The sequence below is a fragment of the Protopterus annectens genome, chromosome 7.part0 (assembly GCF_019279795.1).
Source record: "Protopterus annectens isolate FY-2018-M chromosome 7.part0, PAN1.0, whole genome shotgun sequence".
Taxonomy (NCBI): domain Eukaryota; kingdom Metazoa; phylum Chordata; order Ceratodontiformes; family Protopteridae; genus Protopterus; species Protopterus annectens.
The window spans coordinates 1,686,215,244-1,686,242,851 of record NC_056739.1 but is presented as its reverse complement, the minus strand read 5'-3'; the positions used below and the strand labels follow the sequence as shown (position 1 = coordinate 1,686,242,851).

Below are 27,608 nucleotides of genomic sequence, written 5' to 3'. Positions count from 1 at the left end.
GAATAGACAGGTCCAGGATAGGACGCCATGAATTGTCTTTTCTGGGTACCAGGAAAAATGTCCTGAGTAGAAACCTTGTCCCTTTTCCACTTCTGGTACCAGCTGAATAGACCCCATGCTCGAGAGAGAAAGTACTTGTTTTTGGGCTTCTGCCCACTGATTTGGGGGTAGGTCCAGCCACCCGCTTGGTGTTGGCAACGTGTGGAAGTGAAATCTGTATCCCTGGGAAACTATATTTAAAACCTATTTGTCCTGGGTAATGCATTCCCAGTTCTTTGCATGAAGAGTAATCTTTCCCCCCAAAGGGGCAATCAGTTGATAAGTGCTTGGAAATTTTAAAAGGAAGTCATTGAGACAGTTTAGCATAGGTGGGAGTCTTATTCCCAGATTTGGAAGTGGAGCCCCCCCACCCCCCTGCTTAGCTGTGCGTGTTCCCTGGGACTGAAACCTAGGGTTTTTGCTGTGTCTGGGTTTGGCTTGAAAAGACCTGGAAGGGGCTGGAAAGGTCCAATTCTTAGAGGGCCAGTGCCTACTAAATCTAGGAGACTGAACTTGTAAAAAAATCTTTTAACAGTTTGCATAGATTTAGCTTCATTTCCCTCTTTTTAAGAACTTCCTCAACCTTGTTGCCAAACAGGCGGTCCTGATTTAAAGGAGCATCCAACAATTTAGCTTTAACATGATCAGGCAAAGATTGCTCCTTAAGCCAAGCATGCCTTCTGAGCACAGACCCAGTAACAGCCGCCCTGCAAGAGGCCTCTAATGAATCAAAACCACATTGCAAAGTATGTTTTCCAACTTGTTCAGCAGAATGCATTAAATCCTGTAATTCTTTATTTTCCACACAGTCAGGAATCAACATCATTTTCTGTTTAAGCAATCCAATAACATGTTGCTGATACTTTAACATATGAAACTGGCAGTTTAAAGCCCTAATGGCCAAGATTGCAGAAGCGTAAACCTTCTTACCCCATCTATCTAGTGCCCTGGAGTCTCTATCAGAAGGGGTAGGATATTTAGCAGTAGAAGCCTTAATGCCCTTGGGCCCCTGTGAAATAGTCTCTGGATCTGCAATAGGATTTTTAAAAGGAACTTGTGGGACTCCGGGAACTGTAGTATCTATCAGGTTCTCTGGGAGCAGGAGGCAAGGAATGAAGGGCCAAACTAGATTCCGAAAAAGCATCATCAACAATGTCCAGTACCGGAGGAATAGCTAAAGGCCTATGCTGAGGTAGAAGGAAATCCGTAAGCCTCTTTTTTGAATCAGAAAAATCCTGGCTTTCCCAGTGGAAATGCTCCCTTAGAGTATATAAGGTTTCCCCAAAAAAAATCCTCAGGAGGGGAAGCAGAGGGAATGGAGTCCTCTGCATCAGAATCTTCATAAGTAGATAAGGGCAAATCCAGATCATCAGAATAATCAGAAACATAATCCTGATCAGAAGATTCATATTCAATTTCAGTCCTAGGCCTCTTAGAGGGGGGGGGGGTTGGCTACCCCTGATTAGAGTTATTAGATCTTCAGCCATTCTTATTTGTTTTTTAGGCATAGAGGACTGAGCATGTGGCCTGGGCATAATTTTTTTAGGCATGGATCGAGATTTAGGCCAAAGTAAAGGAGGTGGTTTTAAAATGCAAGTCCGTAGGCCTTGATACACCCTCAGAAGCCGGTGCCTGCACAGTGGCTCTGGACCCACCCAAGGTAGAGACATCCGCGGGTTCCATAGTTGAAGCATCTCGCATCATACCGGACTCCGAATGGGTCTCAGTAGAGGCCTGCGAATCAGAAGCAGCGAGAATCAGGGGCTGCGAAAGCACCAGAGTACCGGCGAACTGGCTTAGAAGCGTCGATGGTAGTTTTGGACCTCGGCAGCCTGTCTCTGTCTTTATCTTTGCATTTTTTTCGGAATCCCGGTAGTCGGATGGCTGTCATTTCTGGATAATTAAACAGAGAACCAAAATATTTAGAGATGAAAATATATAGACGACGGATAGTGTGCTGATTAAATAAAGCACAAAACCGACAGCAAGGTACATCGTGGTCAGGGCAGAGGCAAGAAATACAGTACAAATGAAAATCTTTAGGAGGTATTTGCTTTCCACAAGTAATGCAGTTATTAACTTTTACTGACATCGGTAAGGAGCAAGAAAAAAGTTTCCCCAACGGGGTACTTGGCTTTAGTTGAAGACTTCGGTTCTGAAACTCGAAAATGAAAATTTCAGGAGTCAGCCGACCAGCACTTGCGAACTGCTTTTGCTTCGGGCACCTCATGGCAAGAAAGACTGATGTAATGGCGTCGGCTGCATGTTTTATACCCCAGACGACCTGAAAGAAGTGACAGCAACCGACGAAGGACCCAAGACTTTGTTAATCAGGCTGACTGAGGGCTACCTGCAAGCAGATAACCCAAATGTAATGACTGCAACAGTGAAACACGAAGAACATCTTCCTGCAGTTGGGGTGGAGGAGTGTGTAGGTATGCCTACTTGATAACCAAGGAAGCCAAGTAGGCTTGCGGCAGAATAAGGGGGAGCAGGGTTGGAAAAATTAGCATACAGAAGATGGGTATCTTCAGGAAGGTGTTGAGATGAGACCGATCTAAAATGGTTCTCCATGGACCATCCTTTCTGGAGTAGACGACTACTTTTCCTTTTTGGTCTTGAACTTCCTGAATGGTTCCTTGTCTCCATAGGTCTAACAGTACCTCTGGAAAAGTAGGGTAGTTGTTCCTTTGGTGGTTGAGGGATACCCCTGAAGGAAGGCAGAAAATACCATAACAGAAACTATTCTTTCTGAATGATAGAGAAAACCCAGGAGTCTTGAGTTATGCTTTCCCAGACTGGCAGAAAGAGGCAATGGGAAAGCAGAATGTGAGTGAGGCGGCTTGCGGCAGCCCAAGGGAACCACAGGCTTGTCAGGAAAGGGCAGTTTCTGAGCCGGACTTGCAGGAACAAGCCTGGGGTACTCAGGCCTCCTGTCATTCTTTTTTGTTTTAGGCAGAGGAGAGCAGGAGATGCCTACATACAAAGGTAGTTTTCACTGGGTAATTATGTTGAAATTTAGGCACTGGGGAAACAAAGATGTGTTTCAATTCCTGCAACAACTTTTCCGTTTCCTGCGGAGATTTAAATAAATTAGCAGCTGCAGTTGCTCAAGGAGGCATCCATAAGTTTAGATTTAATGCCCTCTGTTAATAGCTGGAGCATCATACCTGCATTTGTTGGAGTGGCAGGCTACTTATGAGGAGGCTCCAAGCAGGGATGCAGCCAAGGTTTTATTCTCAGAGTCAGGCAAATCAGAAATTACTTGAGTAGAGACTGAAGCTCTAGGGCAGATTTGTTCATTTGTGTTTGGTAATTATGGGCTCTAAATGCCAAGGTGACTGAAGTGTAGACTTTCTTGCCCAGCTTTTCCAGGATCCTGTTGTCCTTTTCTGAATGAAGTGAGTAGTAGTAGCCTGGATGGCTTGTGTGAAGCCAGTGAAATAACAGAGTCTGTTGAGTGACATTTAAATCTGAATTTGCAGTCCTCAGACCTTGTAAAAATTGGTCTGGCTTCTTAGGGGCCGGAGACTGGGAATCGGGGGGCTGGGAGGCCGAGGCAAAGGGGTCTAGAAAGGCAGGTAATACAGGAGAAATAGATGAAAGGCTGGGTAATTCCACTTGCAGAAAGTCCTAGTATTTCTTTTTAAGCTTCAGATACCAGAGTGATATCCCATTTGAACTGATCTTTCATTTTGACTAGGGTCTCTCCAAGAGAGGGCTCTTCTATGGGTGAGTCAGTTCCATTGGAGTCTTCTTTCTTCTTCTGGGGAGACAGTCTAGAGGGGAAGGGATCTGTGAGAAATAGGCCAACTAGTCCACTTCTGAGGTAGCCTCTCCATCTGAAGAAACCTCTTTCGTGGAGAAGCTATGCAGGGTGGGGTAGGGACTAAAACACACGAAGGGGACTTGAGAGCCATAAGCGCCTTGAGAAGGCCTTGGGTGAAATTATTCCTAACCACTGTGAGGGTCCTTTGGAGGAAATAAGAAGTTATGCACTCACCATAAAGTTCCGTGTTTGTTGTCCATCTCACCTTCATTCATTGCTGATTGGGTTCGAAAAGTACAGTTTTTGAGCTTTTGTATCAGGTCGAGTCGGAACAGATTCTCGGTTCTGTACCCAATCAGCAATAAATGAAGGTGAGATGGACATGGAACGTTATGTTGAGTACATAACTTCTTAATGTTATGTTATCCTATCTCACCTTCATCCATTGCTGGTTGGGACATCATCCCCAACACCTTCTTTCTTGGGTGGCGCAAGGGAAAATGCTCTTGAACAGTGGACCCAAAAGAGGTTCTGTGCCTGGAGGCAAAATCAACTTTGTAATGAGTGATAAAGGTAGGAGGCTTTACCCATATTGCTGCAAAAGCCGACGAGGTTGCTATAGCTTTTGTGGGAGTGACCTTTTACTTTCCCTTGAAGTTCACTATTCTGAGATTTGTATGTGAAAATTATACAGTCAATAAGCCACTTAGAAAGCGTGACTTTTGATATGGGGGCACCCTTTTTTATCTGAAAAGGATACAAACAGCTGGTCTGATTTCCTGAACCCTTTGTTCTGTTGAGACAGAAACGTAGCTGCCTGTGTACGTCTAATTGGTGCAATTCGTACTCTGACTTGTTGCCATAGTTAGGCAAAAAGACAGGTAAGTCAACAGATTGATTTAAATTCGCTTCTGAACATATTTTTGGGAGAAATGAAGGGCTAGTTCTCAGGGGGAAACTCTGAAAAATCATGCAAGGGGGATGCATCGGTAATGCTTGAAGTTCTGATACCAGTCTAGCAGACGTGATGGCTACCAAGATGATTGTCTTCCACGTCCAAGAACTTAAGTTCGCATGTTGATACAGGTTCAAAAGGGGAAAGGATCAAGGTGGATAAAACAAAGTTTAGGTCTCATGGTGCTGGTGGCTCTTACTGGAGGTCCGCCAGAATGTTTGATCGACCCTGAATGTGCGTTGCTAACAGCAAGCTTTTGGTGGAGATCGCCCATTCCCAAACTCGCATGGCTTCCCGGCAAAGAGGGCAAGACCTGGTTGCCCCCTGTTTGTTGATATACCAGACCACCGACATATTGTCCGACTGGATCGCAATAGTCCCCGGAGGAAGGCAGGCATGAAGGGCCTGCAATGCTAAAATGACTGCCCTCATCTCCAGTACATTTACATGCAGAACGGTCTCCGTCCGAGTCCACATGCCTTGGACAGTCCTGCTCGAACAATGACCCCCCATCCCCCCTCACCCCACCCTAGGCGGGAGGCGTCCGTGGTCACTGTGGCCTAGGGTAGGGGCATAACAAAAGGTAGTCCTTCCCGAAGGGCTCGGGATTGGAGCCACCACAGGAGGGAATTCCTGCAAACCCTGCTGAGGGGAATCGGCAAGTCTAGTGGATGGTGTACAATGGACCACTGGACTTGCAAGGTCCACTGTAGAACCCTCATGTGCAGAAGAGCGTAAGGGATCAGATTGATCGCTGCTACCATGGACCCCAAAGCTCTCAGGGCTAATTCTGCCGAAGGAGCAGGAGACTGAAGAAGAGTTAGTACATGCAGCGTCATGCTGTGAAGTCTGTCGGGCGTTAGGAAAGCCTTGGCCTGAAGGGCATCTATCCTGGCACCTATAAAGTCTAAAACCTGAACAGGTTGGAGGGCAACTTCTTGACATTTACAGTGATCCCCAACTGGGATGATAACCGGATGAAGAATTCCCTAGCTAGAGAGAATAGATGCCTGGTGGGGGCAGTGAGGAGCCAGTCATATAGGTACAGGAAGACCTGTATGCCCTGGAGCCTCAGGTGGGCCGCTACAACTGCAATGACCTTGGTGAACACCCTGGGGGCTGCGGTGAGACTGAAGGGTAGGACCCTGAACTGGTAATGACTGGTTCCTAGCCGAAAGCGGAGAAACCTCCTGGACCGTCTGTCCATGAGAATATGGTAGTATGCATCCTTGAGGTCTATGGAGCACATCCAGTCCTCCTCCTGCAAGAGGGGCAGGATGGATTGAAGCGTGGCCATCCGGAATTTCTCCTTGGCAACAAAACTGTTCATTGTGGACAGATCGAGAATCGGCCTTAAGTCCCCCATCTTTTTTGGCACCAGAAAGAACCTCAGCTTTTTTATTTCCAAAGCTGCAGCCTCCCTTCGAGTGGGTGGAACATCTGGGAAGCGTCTTGAGTAAGGGGGTTTGTTTATGAAGCGGATTGAATAGCCTCTGGATATTATCTGAAGCACCCAGCGATCTGTGGTGATGGACTCCCATTGAGCCAGGTGCCTCGAAAAACGGCCCCCAACTGCCTCCAGAGAGGAGCAGTCGGGCAGAAAAAGGTTCCCGTGACCCGAAGTTCTTCGGTCCCCCTCTGCCTCTGGGCTAGCATCCACCTTGTCCCCTCGGCCTCTGGGGGAGAAGGGGTCCTGAGTGTACCAGGCCTGCTGAGATTTCCAGAACTACATCACCTGCCTTCGCTGGTTCCTGGAGAAGGACCTTTGAGGAGTAGAGAAGCAGATTCCGATGGCTGACAGCGTTTTCCAGTCTTTCTCACTCTGGACCAGCGTCTCGCGGAAGGTCTTCCTGAATAGGATAGACCCGTCAAAGGGTGCATTCATGAAGGACGTCTTGAAGGGTTCCGAGAAATCGCAAAGCCGAAGCCAGGCACGACACCTTAAGGTGATATCAGACCCGCTAGCTCTAGCGGCTCCTTTCGTGGCGTGAGAAAGTAGCCGCATAGACGTATTAGACACAGATTTGAGAGTGGCCATATGAGCAGAGAAATTCCGTTTATCCTTGGCCGACATGGGCTCTGGGGGGAGAATCAGTATACTCTTTAACCAGATCCCGCTGCAGTCTGATTAGATGGGCCAAGTAATTCAGCGCCCTAATGGAGAAGGTAGCTGAAGCAAACATCCGCTTTCCAATACAGTCCATAGCCCGAGACTCCTTGTCAGGGGGATGGACTGAATTTTCCTGAGCTAGTTCTTTTTTGGTGGCCGCCGCCGCCACCATGGCATCTACAGGGGAACTCTTGCTCCACAAAGCTTTGTCTGCAGGGGGGGCACAGAATCTTATCGGGCCTTCTGGGGATTGGTTCTACAGTGTCCGGTTCCTTCCACGCCTTGGTGGTAATCGGGTCGGCCGGGGGACACACCCAAGAGGTAGATGGGCCTGTGTCGAACGCCTCCAGGAATACAGACTCGTCTGAGGAAGGTTTTTGGGCGAACCACCCCCCACCTTAGGCAGAGCATTTCCATAATGTCTCGGAGACGTAGTCAGGGGGTGGCTTGGGGGAACCCTCCCCTTCCTCCAAATCAGTATCCTCGGTGAGGGACTCAGGGGAGATGGATTAGTTAAGAAAAAAGGAAATATCTATCTATATAGAAATTTACTAAACACACACACACACCAACAACTACAATACCAAAAACCTTTTGAAGATATAAAAAATACTAAACTCACCTAGAGCTCGAGGAATCCCGTGCTTGGGAGAGCCGCGGCAAACGAGATCTAAGGATTGGAAGGAGGTTGCAGGGTAGTATGGGTAAGGGGGAGGAGCTTGGAGCTCCAATCTTTTAGCTTGGTATGCTGCCGGCTCGGATCAGAATCGGATCCAAAACCCACAGGTTGCTGATCAAATTAAGTTAACTATTTCAGATGCTTAGTTAGGAAGTCTAATACAGCTGTTATGGGGGCAGTAAAAGGATCGATATGGTTGTTGAAAACCCAACATGAAAATCTTTTCCATTTGCTAGAATATAGTTTTCTTGTTCAAGACGTGAAATGAAATCAAAATGCTTCAATGCAGGGGAAATAATCAGAAAGTCTGGCTATGTGTGGAACTGGAGCAGCCAAGGGTTTGAACTGATGGATGGAGAGTCCCTGACCGATGAGTCAGGTCTGGAGCTGGGTCCAGAATCCACTGGGGCCATAGGAAGGAGAACCAAATCTGATGAGGCCAGTATGGGGCAAAAAGTATCAAACTGCTCAACGTGCTGGCTTTCTGAAGGACTTCGGGAATCAAAGTAAATGGGGGAAAAGGCATAGAGGAGACCTGGGGGCCAATCATGTACAAGTGCATCCCTTGAGGACTCCTCCAGAGGGAGAATCAGGGCAAAGTAGCTGCTGCATTTGGCATTTATGGACGTGGTAAAAAGGTCTCAGCAAGGATGGCCCCACTTGTGGAAAATCTCTTCTGCAGTTTCCTGTTTTAGGGACCACTCGTGAGGCATCAGAATAGCTCTGCTGTGTTTGTCCGCTATCATGTGGACTTCCCCGGGATGTGCGCTGCTGTCAGAAAATGTTTGGAAGAGACTGCCCATTGCCATACTCTGAGCCTCTCGAGATAGGGAGTAGGATTTGGTTCCTCCTTGTTTATGTACCACACCACCGACATGTCTGTCTGAATTGCAGTTGTTCCTAGTGGAAGAAAGTCCAGGAATGCCTGCAATGCCAAAAGCACTGCTCTCACCTCTAGGACATTGAGATGCAAGTGGTTCTTGTTTTTCCTGCCAGATCCCTTGGACAGTCTTCCCCAGATAATGCCCCCCCCCCACTCTATATGGGACGTGTCCAAGGTCATTGTGGCTACTTCTTGTGGAAAGATGAACGGTCGGCCTAAGGTCACATGAGTGGAGTGAACCCACCAGCACAGGTCTTACTTGCAGGATTCTGTTATAATAATTTTGTGAGACATGGGCAGCTCTTGCACGGACCACTGGGTGAACAGTAGCCACTAAAGAATCCTCATGTACAGACAAGTTAAAGGTATCAAAGTTATTGCTGCTGCCATGGTACCCAAAACTCTCAAACCAACGTACGCCTGTACTCTTCTTGGTTAAGAGGTTTTTGACTTGACGTAAGGTTAGAATCTTCTCAGGGGGAAGTTTGGCCAACATTTGTCTTTGATCCAAGTCTGCCCCTATAAATACAATATGTTGTGATGGCAACAAGGCAGATTTGTTGAAGTTTATCGTGATACCTAGCTGAGAGCAAATATGAATGGTGATGTCTCTCGCTCTTCTTAGTGGATGCTTGGTGGTGCCAGTTAGGAGCCAGTCGGAAGTACGGAAACACACGGAATCCTAGACACCAAGTGAGCCGTTAACTACTGCCATGCATTTGAACACTCTGGGGTCTGTAGTGAGACCAAAGGGCACAGCTCACAACTGGCAGTGACTGGCTCCCAGCCAAAAGTACAAATGTCGCCTGGATCGCCTGTCCATCTTTATGTAGTCGTACGCATCTTGGAGATCTACCGAGCACATCCAATTGTCTTTCTCCAGAAAGGGGAGTATCGACTGCATTGTCACCATCCAGAACTTTGACTTCTTGATGGACTTTAGTCTGCTGAGATCCAGAATGGGCCTCCAGTCCAGTCTTTTTTTTGAGTTAAAAAGAACCTTGAGTAAGCCCCAGATCCAATTTGGACTGCAGGGACATTTTGGATGACTTTCTAGCAACTTTTGTACCTCTAGAGTTGCATGATGCCTTTGACTGGGTGGAACATCTGGGACTTTTTTTCTAATGGGGGAGAGGAAAAGGGTATGTAGTAATCTCTGGATATAATAGTTTGCACCCATTTGTCTTATTTCTAGCCAGGCGTTTGGGTACAACAACCAGCGACCTCATACTGCCTGTAGAGATGCACAAGCCAGTCTCCTCTCAGGAGCGCTGAAAGGGTTTACCAAGGAAGGAATCCCTGTCACCCTGGTTTTGCAGACCCCCTCTGCCGCATGGTTGGCACCTTCCATTGTTACTTTCCCCTCTGCCCCTGGGGAAGAATCACCACATGTGTCCGGGAAAGCTCCTTGGGACTTACGAAACCACATTTTTCCCACCTTCCGACCTTTGGGATAAGGTCTGGTAGGGAGGGAGAAAAGGCCCCCAACAGCAGACAGAGTCTTTCCCTCCTGTTGACACCTGGTTAGGGTCTCTAACTTTTGGCCCAAAAAAAAGACAAGCAGTCAAAAGGGCATTAATAAAGGAAGGCAAAGGGTTCTGCAAAATCACATAAGAGCATCCAGGAATGCCTCCTTAAGGAAATTCCTGTACCCGCTGCCCTACTTGCTACGTAGGAAATAAGTCGCATAGAGGAGTTCACCACAGAGTTTAAGATGGAGAGCTGGGAGGAAACATTGTCCAAGACCCCGCAACTACACAACCTTGGAGGGCATCTCCTAGCTCCTCCAGGAAACCCCTCTGAAGCCTAGTGAAATGGGTCAGGTACTTCAGCCACCTAAGGGCAAAGGACGCTGAAGAAAACCTATGCTTTCTGCATCTATCGTTCAAGACTTTATTCGGTGGATGGACAGATGAAGATGTTTCACAGAACTCCTTCTTGGTGGCTGCCACCACCACCGTAGTTTCTACCAGGACACCTTTACTGAAAAACTCCCTGAGTTGGCCTCCTAGGAACAGGTTCCACAGAGTCCGGAGAGCCCCACTCCTTCAGACTATGTTCATGAGTTGGTCGAAAGGCAGACACCCCCAAGAGGTGGAAGGGCAAGACCCAAACGCCTCCAGGTACACAGACTCATCCTCAGAGGGGTTGATGGGCTTCCAGCCACCTCTCTGTTTAAGGATTTCTAGGACATCTGCAAGAGAGATCCTCAGGGCGTGACCGTGGGGACCCTGACTCATCGAGGTCCGTCTCTGAAGTGATTGACTCCTCAAGGAGTCAAAATGCTTCCTTTTGCACAATGTCTTCCAAGGGACCTCCTCAGAGGGGTAACTCTGGAGAGGTTTCAGAAGAGATCTCTTCACACAGTGAGGCGTCCTGGGGCTTTTGGTCTCCATGCCTGGGTGGGAGCAATGGCACCAAAACTGACACTTTTTTGGGGGGGGGGTGGTACTTGGACCTGAGCGCAGAGCAGTCCGAGGCGACAGCACTCACCTCGAAAGCCCCCCAACCCTGCTGCGAGGAGGCCACTGGCTCAGAGGAACCAGAAGACCCCTCCCCCCCCAACCAAGGCGTTGGGCTCAGAGGCAGATGTAGATGAATAAACTTTTGCTGACCGTATATGCGTGTAACTTGAGAGGTTGCAGAAATAGTGTAAGTTTATAAAATATTATACATTTAATAGTTACTGCATTCACTTCAGTTTTAAGACCTAGAACCTAAATACTATCACTATAAAAATGGTTGGTGCTGACAAATTTGCCATTTATACTTCTTTCATAAACCATATGGTTCCAGAGATACGAACATTTGTTTGAAATGTGAGGACAATTTGATTCTGCCAAAAGGCTGAGGCTCCGCCCATTGGAAGTTATAGTGCAAGCTTCCTAAGCTCTTTTGGAGTGAGTTAAAACGGACTACCCCACAAGAAAGGAAAGTAAAGTAATATCAACCCGAAAACTCTCTAATTTAAATGAGTTTGGAAACTGAGATAGGGAGAAAAAACAGGCAGGCATAGTGGTAGGACAATGACCACCAGAAAAATCACAAACAGCACCCAACACTCTCAAAGTACTAAATACTAGTCTTCTTCTTTCGGCTTTTGCCAGTTAGGGGTCGCCACAGCAGATCACCTGTTTCCATTTCTTCCAGTCCTCTGCATCTTGCTCTGTCACACCAACCACCTATATGTCCTCTCTAACCACATCCATAAACCTTATATTAGGCCTTCCTCTTTTCCTCTTACCTGGCAGCTTCATCCTTAGCATCATTTTCCCAATATACCCAGCATCCCTCCTCAGCACATGTCCAGACCAATGCAATCTCGCCTCTCTGACTGTCTCCAAACTGTCCAACCTGGGCTGACCCTCTAACATACTTATTCCTAATCCCGTCTACCCTCATCACACCCAGTGTAAATCTTAACATCTTTAACTGCCACATCCAGCTCAGACTCCTGCCTTTTTGTCAATGCCAGTCTCCAACCCATATAACATAGCTGGTCTCACTACCTTTTTGTGGACCTTCCCTTTCACTCTTACCGGTACTAGTCTGTCACAAATCACTCCTGACACTCTTCTCCACCCTGCCTGTACTCTCTGCTTCACCTCTCTTCCACACTCGCCATTACTCTGAACGGTTGATCCCAAGTATTTAAACTCATCCACCTTTGCCAACTCTACTCCCTGCATGCTCACCATTCCTCTATCCTCCCTTTCATTCACACACACATATTCCGTCTTAGTCTGGCTGAACTTCATTCCTCTCCTCTCTAGAGCATATCTCCAACTCTCCAGGGTCTCCTCAACCTGTTCCCTACTCTCACTACATATCACAATGTCATCTGCAAACATCATAGTTCACAGGGACTCCTGTCTGATCTAGTCTGTCAACCTGTCCATCACCACTGCAAAGAAAGGGCTCAGAGCTGATCCTTGATGTAATCCCACCTCCACCTTAAACGCATCCGTCACTCCCATTGCAGATCTCACCGCTATCACACTACCCTTGTACATATCCTGTACCACTCTTACATACTTCTCTGCCACTCCAGACTTCCTCATACAGTACCACAATTTCTCTCTAGGCACCCTGGCATATGCTTTCTAAGTCCACAAAGACGCAATGCAACTCCTTCTGACCTTCTCTGTATTTTCTCCATCAACACTCTCAGATCAAACATCGCATTTGTAGTGCTCTTTCCTGGCATGAAACCATACTGCTGATCACTAAACATCACCTCCCTTCTTAACCTAGCTTCCACTACTCTTTCCCATAATTTCATGCTGTGACTGATCAGTTTTATCCCTCTGTAGTTACTACAGCTCTGCACATCACCCTTATTCTTAAAAATCGGTACCAAAACATTTTCTCCACTCCTCAGGCATCCTCTCACCTTCCAAGATTTCATTAAACAATCTGGTTAAAAATTACACTGCCATTTCTCCTAAACACCTTTAAGCTTCCACTAGTCTAAATTATTACAATTACACAACACAGACTGTTTTTGGTAATATCAATACAATCAAAAGAGAAAAAGATTCCACTTATCCTAGAGCCTGCATGGAAGCACTCAATCTTGTTTAGCAGCAAATGAGTTCTGGATTATTGATATGAATAATGCTTTAGAATTTGAATGGATTATTAGACTTCAGGCTGATATGAGTCCAGGTTTGAATAATGCCGTTAGTGTAAAACCTGTTTTAATGAAAAAGCGGAGAGAAAGTTTAATTCTAATTTTATAAATGAGCAGTAACTGATTTTATGATGAATTATAATTTGTATTTGAATATATATGCATATAGGGTATGTTTTTATGTTTATTGTAGTAATATATGTGAATTTTTATATAGTTTAATATGTTTTTAGATGTCCTAAATGCTTTACATCTATTATACTTTTAGATAGTAAAATTTTTCTTTAAAATTTAATAAGTGGTTAGAGTGACAGGCTGGCTGAAGCATGTGTTTTAATTACACCTCCTTTTTAAATTATGAGAAAACACAGTTACTATGTACTGATGAAGGGTGTGGACCCGAAAGCTTTACAATAAAGTGTTTGGTGTGTCAAGTGATCTGGGTAATCTTCTCCGAGCATGATGGAATAGGATGTAGCCAAGAGCAGCTGGAAGCTATCGAACTTTTGTATAAGGCCATGTCGGAACCCATTCTCAGTTCCAAACCCAAACAGCAATGAATGAAGGCAAGATAGGACAACATAACATTAAGTGTTTAGATTCCTATTTCTTTTGATGCAGGTCTGCCCTATGTAACGTAGGAGGCCCAGACATAGGCCTACATTCAATAATATCAGAGTGAATTTCCTCCTACACCAGGATATGAGGCATCACCTTAGGGCCTTCGGTTGTCACAAACCTCTGTTCCCCCGGTACGTCTGAGACGGATGTCTGCTCAGCCTCCAAGGATGTGCCTGTGGTTGGATCCAAGGCGGCCTTAACATTGGGGTCAGGCTGTGAACCGGAACCAGGAACTGCATCTCCTGGCTCTCATCTGCCTCAGGAGAGACGTCTGTGGTAAGAGGCGCAGCTTTTCTCTGCTTTTTGGCCTTCTGCTTCGCAAAGGCTACCTCAGGTCCAGAGAATCTCTCCATCATGCTTTTAGCTAGTAACCAAGTGCTGGTTTTCCAGGTAAATGGCCAAGGAGGAAAGTCTACTTTGTATGGTCTTGGAAGCAAAGGCCTGGCAAATGGGACAGGACTTGTGGTCTTGGGTAGGCAGAACAAGCACTGGAGATGGCAATTTTTAGGTGGAATTTGTTTTCCACACTGGCATTTGCTTTTTTGGATGACATGAACACTTACCACAAAACAGTAGCAAAAGAAAATAGTTGTGCAAAATCTTACCATAACCATAGATGTCCTTCTTCTACATGCTACAGTATTCATAACATGAGGGAGTCCACCTCCTGCTGACTAACGTCTGGACAGTATATCAAAGTCTAAAAGTCACTCCAAGGTACATGTGACGGCGCACATTACTTAGCTTACATCGGCCATAAACAAGACATTTGGTATAAAGCAGATGTCAGCACGTACCTACCTCAGAATTGACCACCACAATGCACCAGCCTGATAAGTGAGCAACATGTAACCAGGAATCAGGCAAGCATCAGGGGGAAGAAAAGGGGAAAGCAGTACTGCAGCATATAGAAGAGAAGGACATCTGTGGCTATGGTAAGATTTTACACAACTATTCTATGTCCTCCTATTCACATGCTGCAGTATTCATAACATGAGGGAGAATGCCAAAGCGCATGCAGAGGAAGAATTGGGAGGAGAAGCAGAAATATTTTGCACAAAACCATGGAGAATAGCTCCGGCAAACTCCGCTCCAGACTTGGAACTAATTTGTAGTGCTTGGTGAAGGTATGAACATAGGACCAGATAGCTGCTTCCAGGACAGGAGCTGTGTCCAATCCTTTGAAGAAGGCCTTATAAGAGGACACAGCCCTAGTAGTGTGTCTCCTTGCAGAGGAAGGCGGAGCCTTTCCATTGGCTAAATAGCAAAAAGAAATGGTTTGAGATCCAGGAAGAAATAGCTTGCTTAGAAACAGGTTGTCCCAGGGCCCTTGGGTGATAGAAGAATGTCAGACTTACTGATGGGCTTTGTTTTGCTCAAGTAGTATCCAAGTTGTCTAAGAATGTCCAAGGTGTGGAGAATCCTCTTACGGGAGGATTGGGGAGAAGGGAAGAAGGTAGGGAGATTGATACCCTGATTCAGGGATAACTCTCACCACCTTGGGCATTAAAGATGGGTTAGCCCTTATGGAAACCTTACCCCTATGAAAGAGACAGTGAAAAGAGAAAAGGCCATGAGGGCTTGCAGCTCAGAAATCCTTCTGGTAGAGGTAATAAGCCACTAGACGTTTTCCATGTGCAGTGTTGTAAGGAGGAAAACATTGCTGATTCAAAGGGGGCTAATGTAAGATTTTTCCGGGACAAAACTGAGATCCCAAGGAGGCGGCACTGGTTTTCTTGGTGGTCCTATGTGAAGGATGCCTTTTAGGAACAGTTTGACTTCCAACTTGGAAACCAATGGAGGAGACCTAGGTAAGCGTGCTGAAATGGCAGACAAAATATACCTTGACTGAGGAATATGACAGACCACTGTTCATTAATTCACACAGGTAAGACAAAACCACTGACACCTCTAAGACCGTGGTTGCAAATGTTTTTTGAAGACACCATAAGGAAAACCATTTCCATTTGGAGAAGCAATTTCCTAGTAGTGGACTTTCTGGCCTCCTGCAAAACTTGCAGCATGTCCTTCGTATACAGGTGTCTAAAGGGAATCAAAGCCCCATCGCCCACAATGTCATTTATGGTCAACATTTGTGGATGTACTAGAGTTACCTTGTCCTGTGCAAGTCCATCCTTGGGGGTAACTTGTGGTGACTGCCCTTGCCTAAATGTAGGAGAGGGAACCAATGTTGTCTTGGCCAAAAGGGGGTCAAGCAGCAAGATTATTGGTAGCTCCCACTGAATTTTCAGCAGAACCTTCTGAATGAGTGTGAAGGGGGGGATGCACACAGGGGCATCCACTTCCATGGAAAGGAGAGTGTGTCCATCTTCCATGTCCCAAGATGTGGAATCCTAGCACAATACTTGGGAAGCTGTCTATTCATGGGGGAGGCACAAAGATCGGAGGGATACCCCATCGATGGACAAGATCAGAAACATCACTGTTAAACATCCACTCATGGGATTGAGTCATGGACCTGCTTAGAGTGCCTACCATCACATTCTGGAGTTGAGGAAATGTTAACAGCCTGGCCTGATACCTGACTAAGCTGGGCTCCCAGGCATACAAAGCCAGTCTGCACAGGATATACGACTTTGCCCCTCCCTGCTTGTTGATTTACTAGACTGGTATTGTCAGTGAACCACCTTAGGACCCCTGGTGAAATCCTGGACTTGAGGACTCAGGACAAAGATCAAAGCTCTCATTTCTTATGTTGTTGTGTTATTTTGCCCAAGGAAGGGACCACACATCCCTGCCCTTCTAGTTTCCTAGTGTTGCAACCCCATCCTGTGTCCGACTCATCCACATACAGATCCTGGGTGGGTGGGAGTGGTTGAAGGGGTATGCCTGGATTTCTGGTTACCTGGAAAATACACCACTAGCTCCCTGGTCAAACAAGGTAGGAGGGGAACAACAAATTCCATATGAAAGTGCTGCTTCCAAACTGTTCTGAGGAACCATTAAAAAATTCCTCAAGTGTAGTCTAGCAAAGGGAAGTATTGGCATAATTTGAGGCCATGAACCCCAGTAAGCTCATGAACTTCCTGATGGTCAGGGAACTAAGTGGTATTGTGTCCTGGAAATATGAGGTGAGGGACAGGATCTTTTCTGGGAGCAAGCAAGCTACCATTGCACTTGTCAAGATCCTGCACCCAAAGAAGACATGATCCTAGGAGGGAGTCAGGGAAGACTTGGAGGTTGATAGTAAACCCCAGCCCTCTTAGAAGGGACATTGTGTAGGAAACATGGTTTAGGAGTATTTCTGGTGATGGGGCCTGGAGGAGCAGGTCATCCAAATATGGAAATATCTGTATGCCCTGCAGTCTGCAGTGGGCTATAACAGGGGCTAAATATTTTGTGAATACCCTCACTGCTGTAGATAGACCAAAGCACAAGGCACAATACTGAAAATAAGAGCGCCACAGAAAAGCAAAGGAATCTCCTGAAACGTTGGTGAATGGGAATGTGAAGGTAGGCATCCTTTATGTCCAGTGACACCATGACGGCTTGCGGAAGAATCAGAGGGAGTAGAGTAGGAAGGGTCAGCACAAGAAAGGTGGGAACTTTCAGAAAGTTATTTAGATGAGACAGGTTTATGATGGGCTGCCAAGGGCCATCCTTCCTTGGGACCAGAACTATCCTGGAGAAAAATCCTCTCTCCTTTTGATTGGGTGGCACCTGCTGGACAGTGCTCTGAGAAAGGAGAGTTGTGGAAAGAATTCCATTTGGTCCTGTGGGGGTTGTGGGATTCCCTTGAAGGTAGGATGGGTTTCCCATACCATGAAGTAACCTTTGTCGATAACAGAAAGGACCCGAAAGGACCCGAAAGGACCCAAAAGTCCTGGGTTATCAGTTTCCAAGCTGGGGGAAAAGACAGGTGAATAGAAAGAGGGGCAAGGTGGATCTGGGACCTGGTAGTCACAGGCTACCAGGTTTGGCCTGAAAAGGCAGTTTCTGAGAGGGTGTGGAGGAAGCAGACTTGGAAGAAGCCTGTCTCCTAACATCCCTTTTACCTTTAGGTGGGACAGATTTAGTTACCTTCCTAACAAAGGTGGTTCTGGCTGGGGAGTTTCTCTAAAAGCAAGGGACAGGAGAGAGAAATGAGTTTTAAATCCTGGAGTTCCTTTCCTGCAGAGTTTTAAAAAGCTCTGCAGCTGCAGTGCCAAATAAGGCCTTGTTGTCCAGAGGGCCATCCATCAGTTCAGCTTTGATATCATCTGGTAGTGGTTGTAATCTAAGCCATGAATACCATCTCAGGACAGACCCCATAGCTGCAGCCCAAACTGAAGCCTCCACTGCATCATAGCTGCATTTGATGGAGTGCTTAGTAACCTGGGAGCAGGAATTAAAAATGCTGGAAATATTAGCTTTGTTGGGAGAATCTGGAAGCTCTGGCTGGAGTTTTCACTGCATCCGCCAAAATAGCCAGGGAATATTTGGCCACGCGATTATGACAATTCATTACACTGAAGGCCAAGATTGCAGGCATATACACTTTTTCTCAGACGCTCCACAACCTTGCTTTATCAGAGGGGAGCACGGAGGTGGAGGGTAAAAATTTGGAAGCTTTATCTGCTGCCACTGAAATAGTAGCTGGGTCAGCAGAGGGTGCCTTAAAAAGGAACTTTGCATCCTCAGGCACCTTGTAAAATCTGTCAGGGTGCTTGGGGGCTGGAGGTTGAGTACCTGTACACTTGAAAGCTGCAGTGAAGGCATCCAAGAACGCCAGTAGAACTGGAGGGATAGCTAAAGAATTAGGGGATTCCATCTCTAGGAGGTCATAGTACCTCTTGAATCTCAAACTTGACATCAGTCCCACTTAAAGAATTCCTTCATCTTCAAAATGGTTCCCCCAAAGGAAATATCCTCCCCAGGGGAAACCATACCATTAGATTCCTCCTCTATGGAGGCATAACCTAGAGGGAGGCAATTTGAGTAGAATAGGCAAGAGATTCATCCTCTGATGAATCTTCTTTTTCAGAAGACATATCCTCTGCAGGCCTCTTCAAAAGGTAGAAGGAGAAAGGGTCTGTGCCGGAAGAGAATGGGCTGACATCTGGTAGAGGGCCATGAAAGCATTAAAGAGGCCTTGTGTAAAGGCCTGCCAGTCAGGAGTTTGATCAGAAGCCTGGTCCTGAGGAGCCGGGAAAATACATGTTTCGTTTTTAGTTTCTTCTTCTTTGGAGCCTCAGGAGCCAGGCGATGAAAGCAAGGGCCTGATGTCAGGCGACATTCCACAATGTCCGTAAGAACATAGTCATGAACCACAATCTGCATCATGCCATGCTAGCCTTCAAAGACAACCAGGCGTCCCGTCCAGCACTGATCAATACAAACATCTGATGACTCAAATCACTAGCCAGAAACTGGAGGGGGGTTTCATCATGGGATGACGTAGCCTCAAACACAGACTTCTGAAGTCCAGCCATCTGAACAGAAGAATGGGAATGAGCACATCAGAAAGACATCAGCAGCATCAAGATCCAGAATATGATATTTAAAATGCAGCAATGTGAGGTGGCATAAAATAAATTTACTCAAATTTGCTTTGCATTGGAGAAGTTGCCACACAGACAAAGTCACTTGATTGATTCTCACTTAAATCCAATCAATGTAATATTACAGGCAGAGTTAACAGGCTTATTAGAGTGCTGTTTACACACTTGTCTCCCCTCCTTTTCCACATGCGTCATTCAGACACTATGCAGCTCTGGGCATATAACTATCAGTCACCCATCTGTCAAATAGATTTTATTAATCAGGAAGCAGAAGAGTAGGGAAAGCACCACCACCAATATCAGGAAATAAAGATGAATAAAATCTAAGCTGCAATTTCACAAACTGTTTCACTACACAAACTTGACTCCACAGTGTACCCATCCAGATGATCAATTCTACATGAAAAATCTTAAAGGTTAGCAGCTATTCTCAGGTTACTTGCATTATTCTTGTATACAAAAGTAAAAGTTAAGCATGTTGGCAAATCCAAATTCATAGGAAACCATTACTTTGCTGGTGGCTTGCAGTCTGTGTGTGGTTTGCTGTCTGTATCCTTGACAGGTTGCGACATCATCACTCTACTGGGACCTGATTAAAAAAAAATATACAAACATTGGTATAAGATTTTGTCTTCATGAGATTCTTATATCAACTGACCAAGAGGATCTCTTCAATTTGTCTTGCAATTGCTTTAATCTTCTCCTCCACTTAGTACTATAGGTACAACTTTGAAAGTGCATTCCATGACATCACACAACTATGTGAGCACTCTTATCCTCTTCCCTGCCAGTTCACTCCTTCCAACTAGTAGTTTCCCTCCTGCAAATCAACAGCAAAGATGATTTGCCATTCCACTTGCTTGCACAGGCTTCCACTATAAACTTTCCAATTTGCATGGAAATCCAAACATGGATAGCTATATGAAGCATTTACCTGCAAGAGGACAAGGTGGGGAAGCCGCCTGTTTTAAACAGAGGAAGGTCTTCTCTGTAAATAAAACAAAAGAAAAGTGGTATGGTAAGCCTACATCTCATAGTCAATACTAGGGACACCGCAAATAAAATCCATCAGGATAAAAAGAAGCCAGAAAACTCCAGGACCATAGCTCTCAACTGTACAGATTTTTTGCCTCCCATTTTTGGGAAGTTTTTCATAAAAAAAACTCTGGTTTTCTAGCAATTCATTGAATATTTACGTCAGAAAGTAACAGTTTCAGATTTTATATCCTTCAGAAAATTCATACCAATGCAAAACATGTTACTTATTTCACCAGCTCCAAACACAGGGCCTAGGCTAAAGATCAAAAGGTAGCATGATATGCGGAGAGAGCAATAAGTCTACAAATGCCTAAGTGAGGGTTACCAACCCACCCAAGGACCACAGCAATCCACATGAACCTTTAGCCACCAAATGGGCCATCAAGCAAGAATGGCATTCTGAACACTGCTATGGGATGCAAGCTCACAGCTAGGAATCTTCACCATTAGAAGGGACACTACACATCAACACCCCTCCTCTTGACCTGCTAACCTAAAAGGAGAAAGAATTATGATCCCTCAAGAAATCCACTTGACCCACCTTACAAAGCAAGCCACATACCAAGAAGTTAACCCCTAAATGATCCACAAAGCCGCTCCCTTTCACAAGTAAACGACAGAAGGGTATGCTCAAGAACATTCCAGTGAATCCCAACTTACAATAACGTTCCATGTGAGTTGTTCCTCTCCCCTTCATTCTTTACTGATGGGTTCAGAGCTGATCCCTTGGCTCCGATACGTCCATTTGCAAAGCTCGAGGTCTTCAAATAACTAGAGGCCAAGTCCCTATCCCATGATGCACCTGTGAATTACCTTAGATCTTGTTTGCTGCGTATACTAATACCATATGTCATTGTTACAGTCCTAGAGACAAGGAAGAAAAGGTTTAAGTAACCAGGATGGATCCAGCATCTCTAATCTATCAGCCCAGGAGGGGGTAGGAGGGAGGAACATAAGAATGAAGGCGAGATGAACAACTCATGTGGAATGCTATGGTAAGTGCATAACTTCTTTATGTGAAGTTGTTCAATATTGCCATTCATTCTTTACTGATGGGTAGCGTCCCAAGCACCATCAATCTCAGGTGGCTCATGGGAGTATATTTCTCAGGACAGAGGATCCAAAGGAGGCCCTGTCAACTTTGTAATGAGTGATAAAGGTACGAGGTTTTGACCAAGTGGCTGCTGCACAAATGTTATCAATATGAAGTCTGGCAGAAAAAGCAGATTATGTAGAAACTGTTCTGGTTGAGTGAGCTTTAATCTTGTGGTACAAAGGTATATTGGCAGCTGAATAGGCAAAGGTGATGCAATCAGATAACCATTTAGACAGAGTTGTTTTAGCCACTGGTCTCTTTCCTGGAGTCCGAGAATGAAACAAAAAGCTGGTCTGATTTTCTGAAATCTTTTGTTCTATCCAAACAGAATCTGAGCTGTGAACATCAAGTTTGTTTAGCATATACTCTAAATTGTTAGAATGATTGGGAGAAGAAAACTGGCAAAATCAATACCTTGGTTGAGATTGGTTTCAGTGTAAACTTTGGGCAAGAATGAGGGATTTGTTTTAAGTGATTCTCTGCCAGCATGAAATATCAAATAGGGAGGCTTGATGGATAAAGCCTGAAGCTCGGACACTCTGCGGGCAGAAGTAATAGCTACCAGAAAGACGGTCTTCCAAGACAAAAATTTGAGATCACAAGATGAAGCGGCCTCAAATGGGAGAATTATATGTGAAAGCATAAAGATTCCATGGATAATAGGAAGACTTCACAGGTGGCCAAATATGAAAAGTCCCTTTGAGAAATGCTTTGGATAACTTATGGGACATTATAATTTAAACCTTCAAATCCAAGATGAAAATTAGAAATAGCAGCCAATTGAACCCGAACTGCTGCAGCTCTTTTGTTGAAAATCATAGTCAAGAACTCTAATATGGAAGCCATAGGAGCTTGGTAAGGATCAATATTATTGTTAGAGGCCCATATAGAAAATTGTTTCCATTTGCTCAGATGCAGCTTTCTGGTAGAAGATTTATGAGGGGACAAAAGGATCTACTTTGTCTCATTGGAAAGGTTATAGAACCTGGCTATGATGGAAACTGGAGCAGCCAAGCTGCCAGCTTCAGGGACTGCAAAGAAGGATGAAGGTCCCCAGACGGATGTGTCAGAAGGTCTGGAACTGGGTCCAGGATCCAAGGATTCCCCCCAAAAGATAAAGTCGAAGGAAAAAGAAACCAAATCTGACGAGACCAAAACAGGGCTATAAGAATGATGGTCCTTCCCAGGGAATTTGCTTTCTATAGAACCTTGGGTATCAATGGGATTGTTGGAAATGCATAGAGGAGATCCGGAGGCCAATCATGCACGAGTGCATCCCTCCAGGCTTCTCCTGGAGGGGGAATCAGGGCAAAGTAGCTTCTGCAAGTCTCGTTTCATGTGACTGGCAAAAAGGTTGCAGCAAGGCTGGCCCCACCTGCGGAATATCCTGTCTGCAATTTCTTTCTTGAGGGACCACTCGTGGGGCAACAAGACTGCCCTGCTCAGTTTCTCTGCTATCACGTTGGATTTCCCCGAAATGCGCATTGTCAACAGAAAGCGCTGGGTGGAAACCGCCCACTGCCAAGCTCGACAGCCTCTCGACAAAGTGGGTAGGATCTGGTTCCTCCTTGTTTGTTCAAATACCAGACCACTGACATGTCTGTTTGAATCACAATTGTACCCAGAGGAAGAGAGTCCTGAAAAGTACTGCAATGCCAAAAGTACTGCTCTCATCTCCACGACACTGATATGCAGAAGTGTCTCTTAAATCGGTCTGTGTATATTGGGCTGTCATTCCCTGAAAATGCCCCCCCCCCAAATCAGAGAAGCATCCGTGGCCACTGGAGGGGGTAGCACAAATGGGCGTCCTATCATGACATGAAGTGAGGTCAACCACCACTGAAGGTCCTTTTTGCAAGAATTTGCGATTAGTGCGATTCATGGGTATCTCTTGATAAGACTATTGAATGAACAGCCATTGAAGTATACGCATGTGCATCCGTGCTAGTGCTATGGCTAGAATTGCTGCTGCAATCATGCCTAGTACTTTCAAACTTCCAATGCTGTTGCTTTGCCTTTTGATATTAGGATGCTAACATGTTGACGAATGAGAAAGATGTTCTATTGGAAGTCTCAGAGTGGTGGTGGTGTCCAACTCTGCCCTGATAAAAACGATATACTGCGAAGGCAACAAGGCAGATTTTTCTGAGTTGACTAATGCCCAGATGATTGCAGAAGGAGAGAGTGGACTCCCTGGCCTGAATGAGTTGATGCCTGGTGGTGGTGGTAAGGAGCCAATCGTCTAGGTATGGAAACACCTGGAATCCTAGATGCCTCAGGTGAGCCATGACCACTGCAATGCATTTGAACACTCTGGGGGCTGTAGTGAGACCAAAGGGCAGGGCTCGAAACTGGTAAAGATTGGCTACCAGCCAGAAGCACAGATTATCTCTGGATGGCCTGGCCATTTTTATGTGGTAAATGATCTCTGGATGGCCTAGCCATTTTTATGTGGTAATACACATCCTTGAGATCTATCGAGCACATACAATTGTCTTTCCCTAAGCAGGAAAGTATAGACTTAAGCGTGACCATCTGAAACTTCTCTTTCTTTACATATTGGTTCAGTCTGCTGAGGTCCAGTATGGGTCTCCAGTCCCTAGTCTTCTTTGGAACCAAAAAGAAGCTCGAGTAAGTTCTGGATCCTGTTTGGTCTGCTGGGACTGGTTGGATGACTTTTTGCTAGCAACGTTTGAACCTCTATAGTTGCCTGCTCCCTGAAACTGGGTGGAACATCTGGGATTTTTCTTGACGGTGGAGGGGGGGGGGGGTGTGACAAAAGGGATGAAGTATCTTCTGGAAATGATAAATGACAACTGGGTAGAAAGTGTTATTTTGAGCCAGGCGTCTCAGTACAAAGAAAAGCAACCCCAGACTGCCTTCAAAGCAGGACAGTCGGGCCTCCTTTCAGGAGCACTGGTAGGGCTTCCCAGAGAAGTGATCTCAGTCACCCTGGTGTTGCGGACCCCCTCTGTCGCGAGGGTGGTGTTTTCATTATTGCCTCCTTCCTCTGCCTCTGGAGGGGGGGGGGGTTCTCCACGCGTGTCCTGAAAGGCTCTGTGGGCTTTTCGGAAGCACATTTTTCCTCCCCTTTGACTTTAGGGTAGGGTTTGGTATGGGTGGAAAAATGGACCGCGATGGCAGACTGTCTTTCTGTCCTGTTCACACTTGGTTAAAGTTTCCTTCACTTTAGACCCGAAAAGGGACGAGCCATCAAAGGGAGTGTTGAAGGATGACTTGAAGGGCTCCGCGAAGGAACACAAGTGCATCCAGGAATCTCTCCTAAGAGCGATTCCTGTACCCGCTGTTGATGCTGGCTCGAAAGGAGGCAGTGTGAGTTTTTCCAAAACATAATTGAGGTCCCAGGCTGGAATTGGTGCTCTCCTTGGAGGCCTAATGTTTTTGGCCCCTCTGAGGTACTGCCTTATTAAAAGGATGAGAAAAGATAGGTGGTTCCGTATTGTAATGTGCTGAAATGGCAGAGGCATGAATAGGACAGTTTTGTACCTACCATAAATGTAGAAGTTAGAGTGTAAACACTGCTGCAGTCATTACACTTGGGGTTATCCTGCCGTCAGGCGGTTCCCCCAGTCGGCCTGAGTTCCAAAGTCTTGGTCCGGCATCTGTTGCAGTCGCCTCCTCCCTGACGTCAGTGCGACAGGGGTATACAAGATGCAGCCAACGCCATTTTCTTCAGTTTTTCTTGCCCCAAATGTCAGGTGCCCAACATAGGTAGGCAATTCAAATTGCTAATAAAACATACATAAGAAAAGCAAACAACTTTCAGTTACCAGCCAATACTCCCCATAGGTAGTAAAGGGTAGAAGGCATAGGTACGTACCAGCAAGTAAGAGGGGAAGGAGGGAGGGTAACCTGGACTGCAGCAGTGTTTACACCAACATCTACATTTATGGTAGGTACAAAATTGTACTATGTTCATCGTGTTACACTGCTGCAGTCATTACACTTGGGTGGAATCCCAAAGCTGAAGTAGGGAGGCTGATTCTATAAGGCATTAGGGGTGGCTATAAGGCCCTGCAGCACAGCAGTGGCGAAGCCAGCTCTGGATTTGGAGTATAAAGGCAAATGGTAATGCTTGAAGGTATGCACAGAACTCCATGTTGCTGCTTACAAAATATCCTTGGTAGGCACTCCCCTGAGGTAGGCAGTTGAAGTGGCTGTTGCCCTGGTGGAATGAGATCGAATGCTGCTAGGTAAAGGTTTCCCATGGTGAGAATACCAGAAACGTATGCAATGCCCTATCCATTTTGAAATGGTCTATTTTGAAATGGCTTTGCCCTGTGCTCCTGCAGCATATGCTACCAACAATTGCTCAGATTTTCTGAAAGCTTTGGTTTTGTCCAAGTAGAAGTATAACTGCCTGTGAATGTCCAAAGAATGTAGAAGTTTCTCCCCCTTGTTCTGTGGTTTTGGATAGAAAGTTGGCAAATGAATAGTTTGGTTTAGAGCCACACTTGATACCACCTTTGGCATAAACATAGGGTTAGTTCTTAAAGACACCCTGTCCTGGTGAAAAATGAAGAAAGGTTCCACTGCCATTAGTGCCTGTAATTCTGAAACTCTTCGTGCTGATGTTATTGCCAGTAGCAGAGCAGTTTTCCAAGAGATGTATTTTAATTCTGCTGTGTTAGCTGGCTCAAAAGGAGGTAAAGTTAATTTTTCCAAAACAAAGTTGAGGTAGGTGGTCTATGGGGCGGTCTTATGTTTTTAGCCTCTCTGAAATACTGTTTGAGCAAAGGATTAGAAAAAATTGGTGGATCCGTGTTGTAATGAGCAGAAATGGCTGAGGCGTGGATCTTGATTGATGAGGAGAGGTCCTTGTCCAGCATCTCAGTTAAATATTGAAGTATCTGAGGAATGTTTGGGACAAGAGGGTCAAGGCTGTGAGCCTGGTTCAAGGCACAGAATCTCTTCCATTTATTCGAGTAGGCTTTCCTGGTGCTAGGCCTTCTGGCCTCCAGAATAACATCCATAACAGCTTTGGAGAGAGGCATTGCTTGCCTGACTAAGGAATTTTCCATGCAGCTAGGTTTAAGGTCTTTAGCTGGCTATGAAGTATCTGTTGTGTTGTGTCAGCAAATGTGGGATTTGAGGCAAAATCCAGGGTGGTTCTTGTGCTAAGTTCTTTAAGATTGGGTACCAGTTCTGGCGTGGCCAGTCTGGTGCAATCAGAATCATATTTGGCTCTTCTTGCCTGGCTTTTATGAGTACCTTCGGAAAGAGAGGTAAAGGAGGGAAAGCATATACTTGTAGGTTTTTCCAGCTGAATGAGAGGGCATCCACTTTCCATGCTTGTGGATGGTAACTCCTTGCGCAGAATTTCTGCAGCTGGCAGTTCATTGGGGATGCAAACAGATCTATGTCCGGGTTCCACCATTTGTGTGTTATTCTGAATACTTGTGGATTTAATTCCCATTCGTGGGGATCCATGATGTTTCTGCTTAGGTCGTCTGCCAGTGTGTTTTTCTTAACTGGCAGGAATTGTGCTTGTAGATTAACTTAGTAGTCTAGAGCTGTGTTCCACAAGGTCATGGCTTGTCTGCAGAGGGGGTAGGAGTGCGTGCCCCCTTGCTTGTTTATGTACCACATAACTGTGGTGTTGTCTGTCTTTAGTAGTAGTTGTCCTGGATGTCTTTAGTAGTAGTTGTCCTGGATGCAGCAGGTCCTTGAAAGCTATAAGTGCATTTTGTACAGCTAGCATCTCTTTTTGATTGATGTGAAGATGCCTTTGCTCTGTGGGCTACACGCCCTGAATACATTTTCCTGCCATGTGTGCTCCCCAGGTGTAATCTGATGCATCTGTTGTCAGTGTTTGCCTGGCTGTGGGTTGAGTAAAAGGCTGTCCCTTGTTGAGGTGACAAGCTTGAGCCCACCATCAAAACTCCTGTTGAAGGCAAGGAATTAGTGGTATAACGGTTTCCAAACTTTGACAGTGTTGAGACCATACACTCTTTAGGTACCACTGTAGTTTCCTCATATGCAGTCTGGCATATGGAATTAGTAGTATGCAAGATGCCATGTAGCCCAAGGCCTGCAGAATTTTTCTTGCAGGGAGTTGGGTCTTTGTTGCGATCAGTTGAAAGTAGAGTCAGTTGTCCTTGCTTGTCTGGCATGAGATAAGCCATCTGGGCCGTTGTGTTCAAGCTGGCACCCAGGAATTATATCTATTGTGAGGGCACTAGTTTTGATTTCGTTTACTGTGTACCCCAGGCAACTTATCTTTTTTACGAACGCCAGATGCTTTAGAAGAATGTCCTTGCTCT

At 45.7% G+C, this 27,608-nt stretch overlaps 1 protein-coding gene across 1 annotated transcript in view; it reads right to left on the bottom strand.

The window, feature by feature from the left end:
* Positions 1 to 27,608, bottom strand: part of LOC122807169 (aurora kinase C-like) — a gene marked incomplete at its 5' end in the record, with an annotated part of 1,171,146 nt that overhangs the window by 1,103,094 nt on the left and 40,444 nt on the right. Inside the window, 1 exon segment of the mRNA XM_044078204.1 lies at positions 19,701 to 19,779. Within this exon segment, the coding sequence (XP_043934139.1) occupies positions 19,701 to 19,779 (79 nt within the window).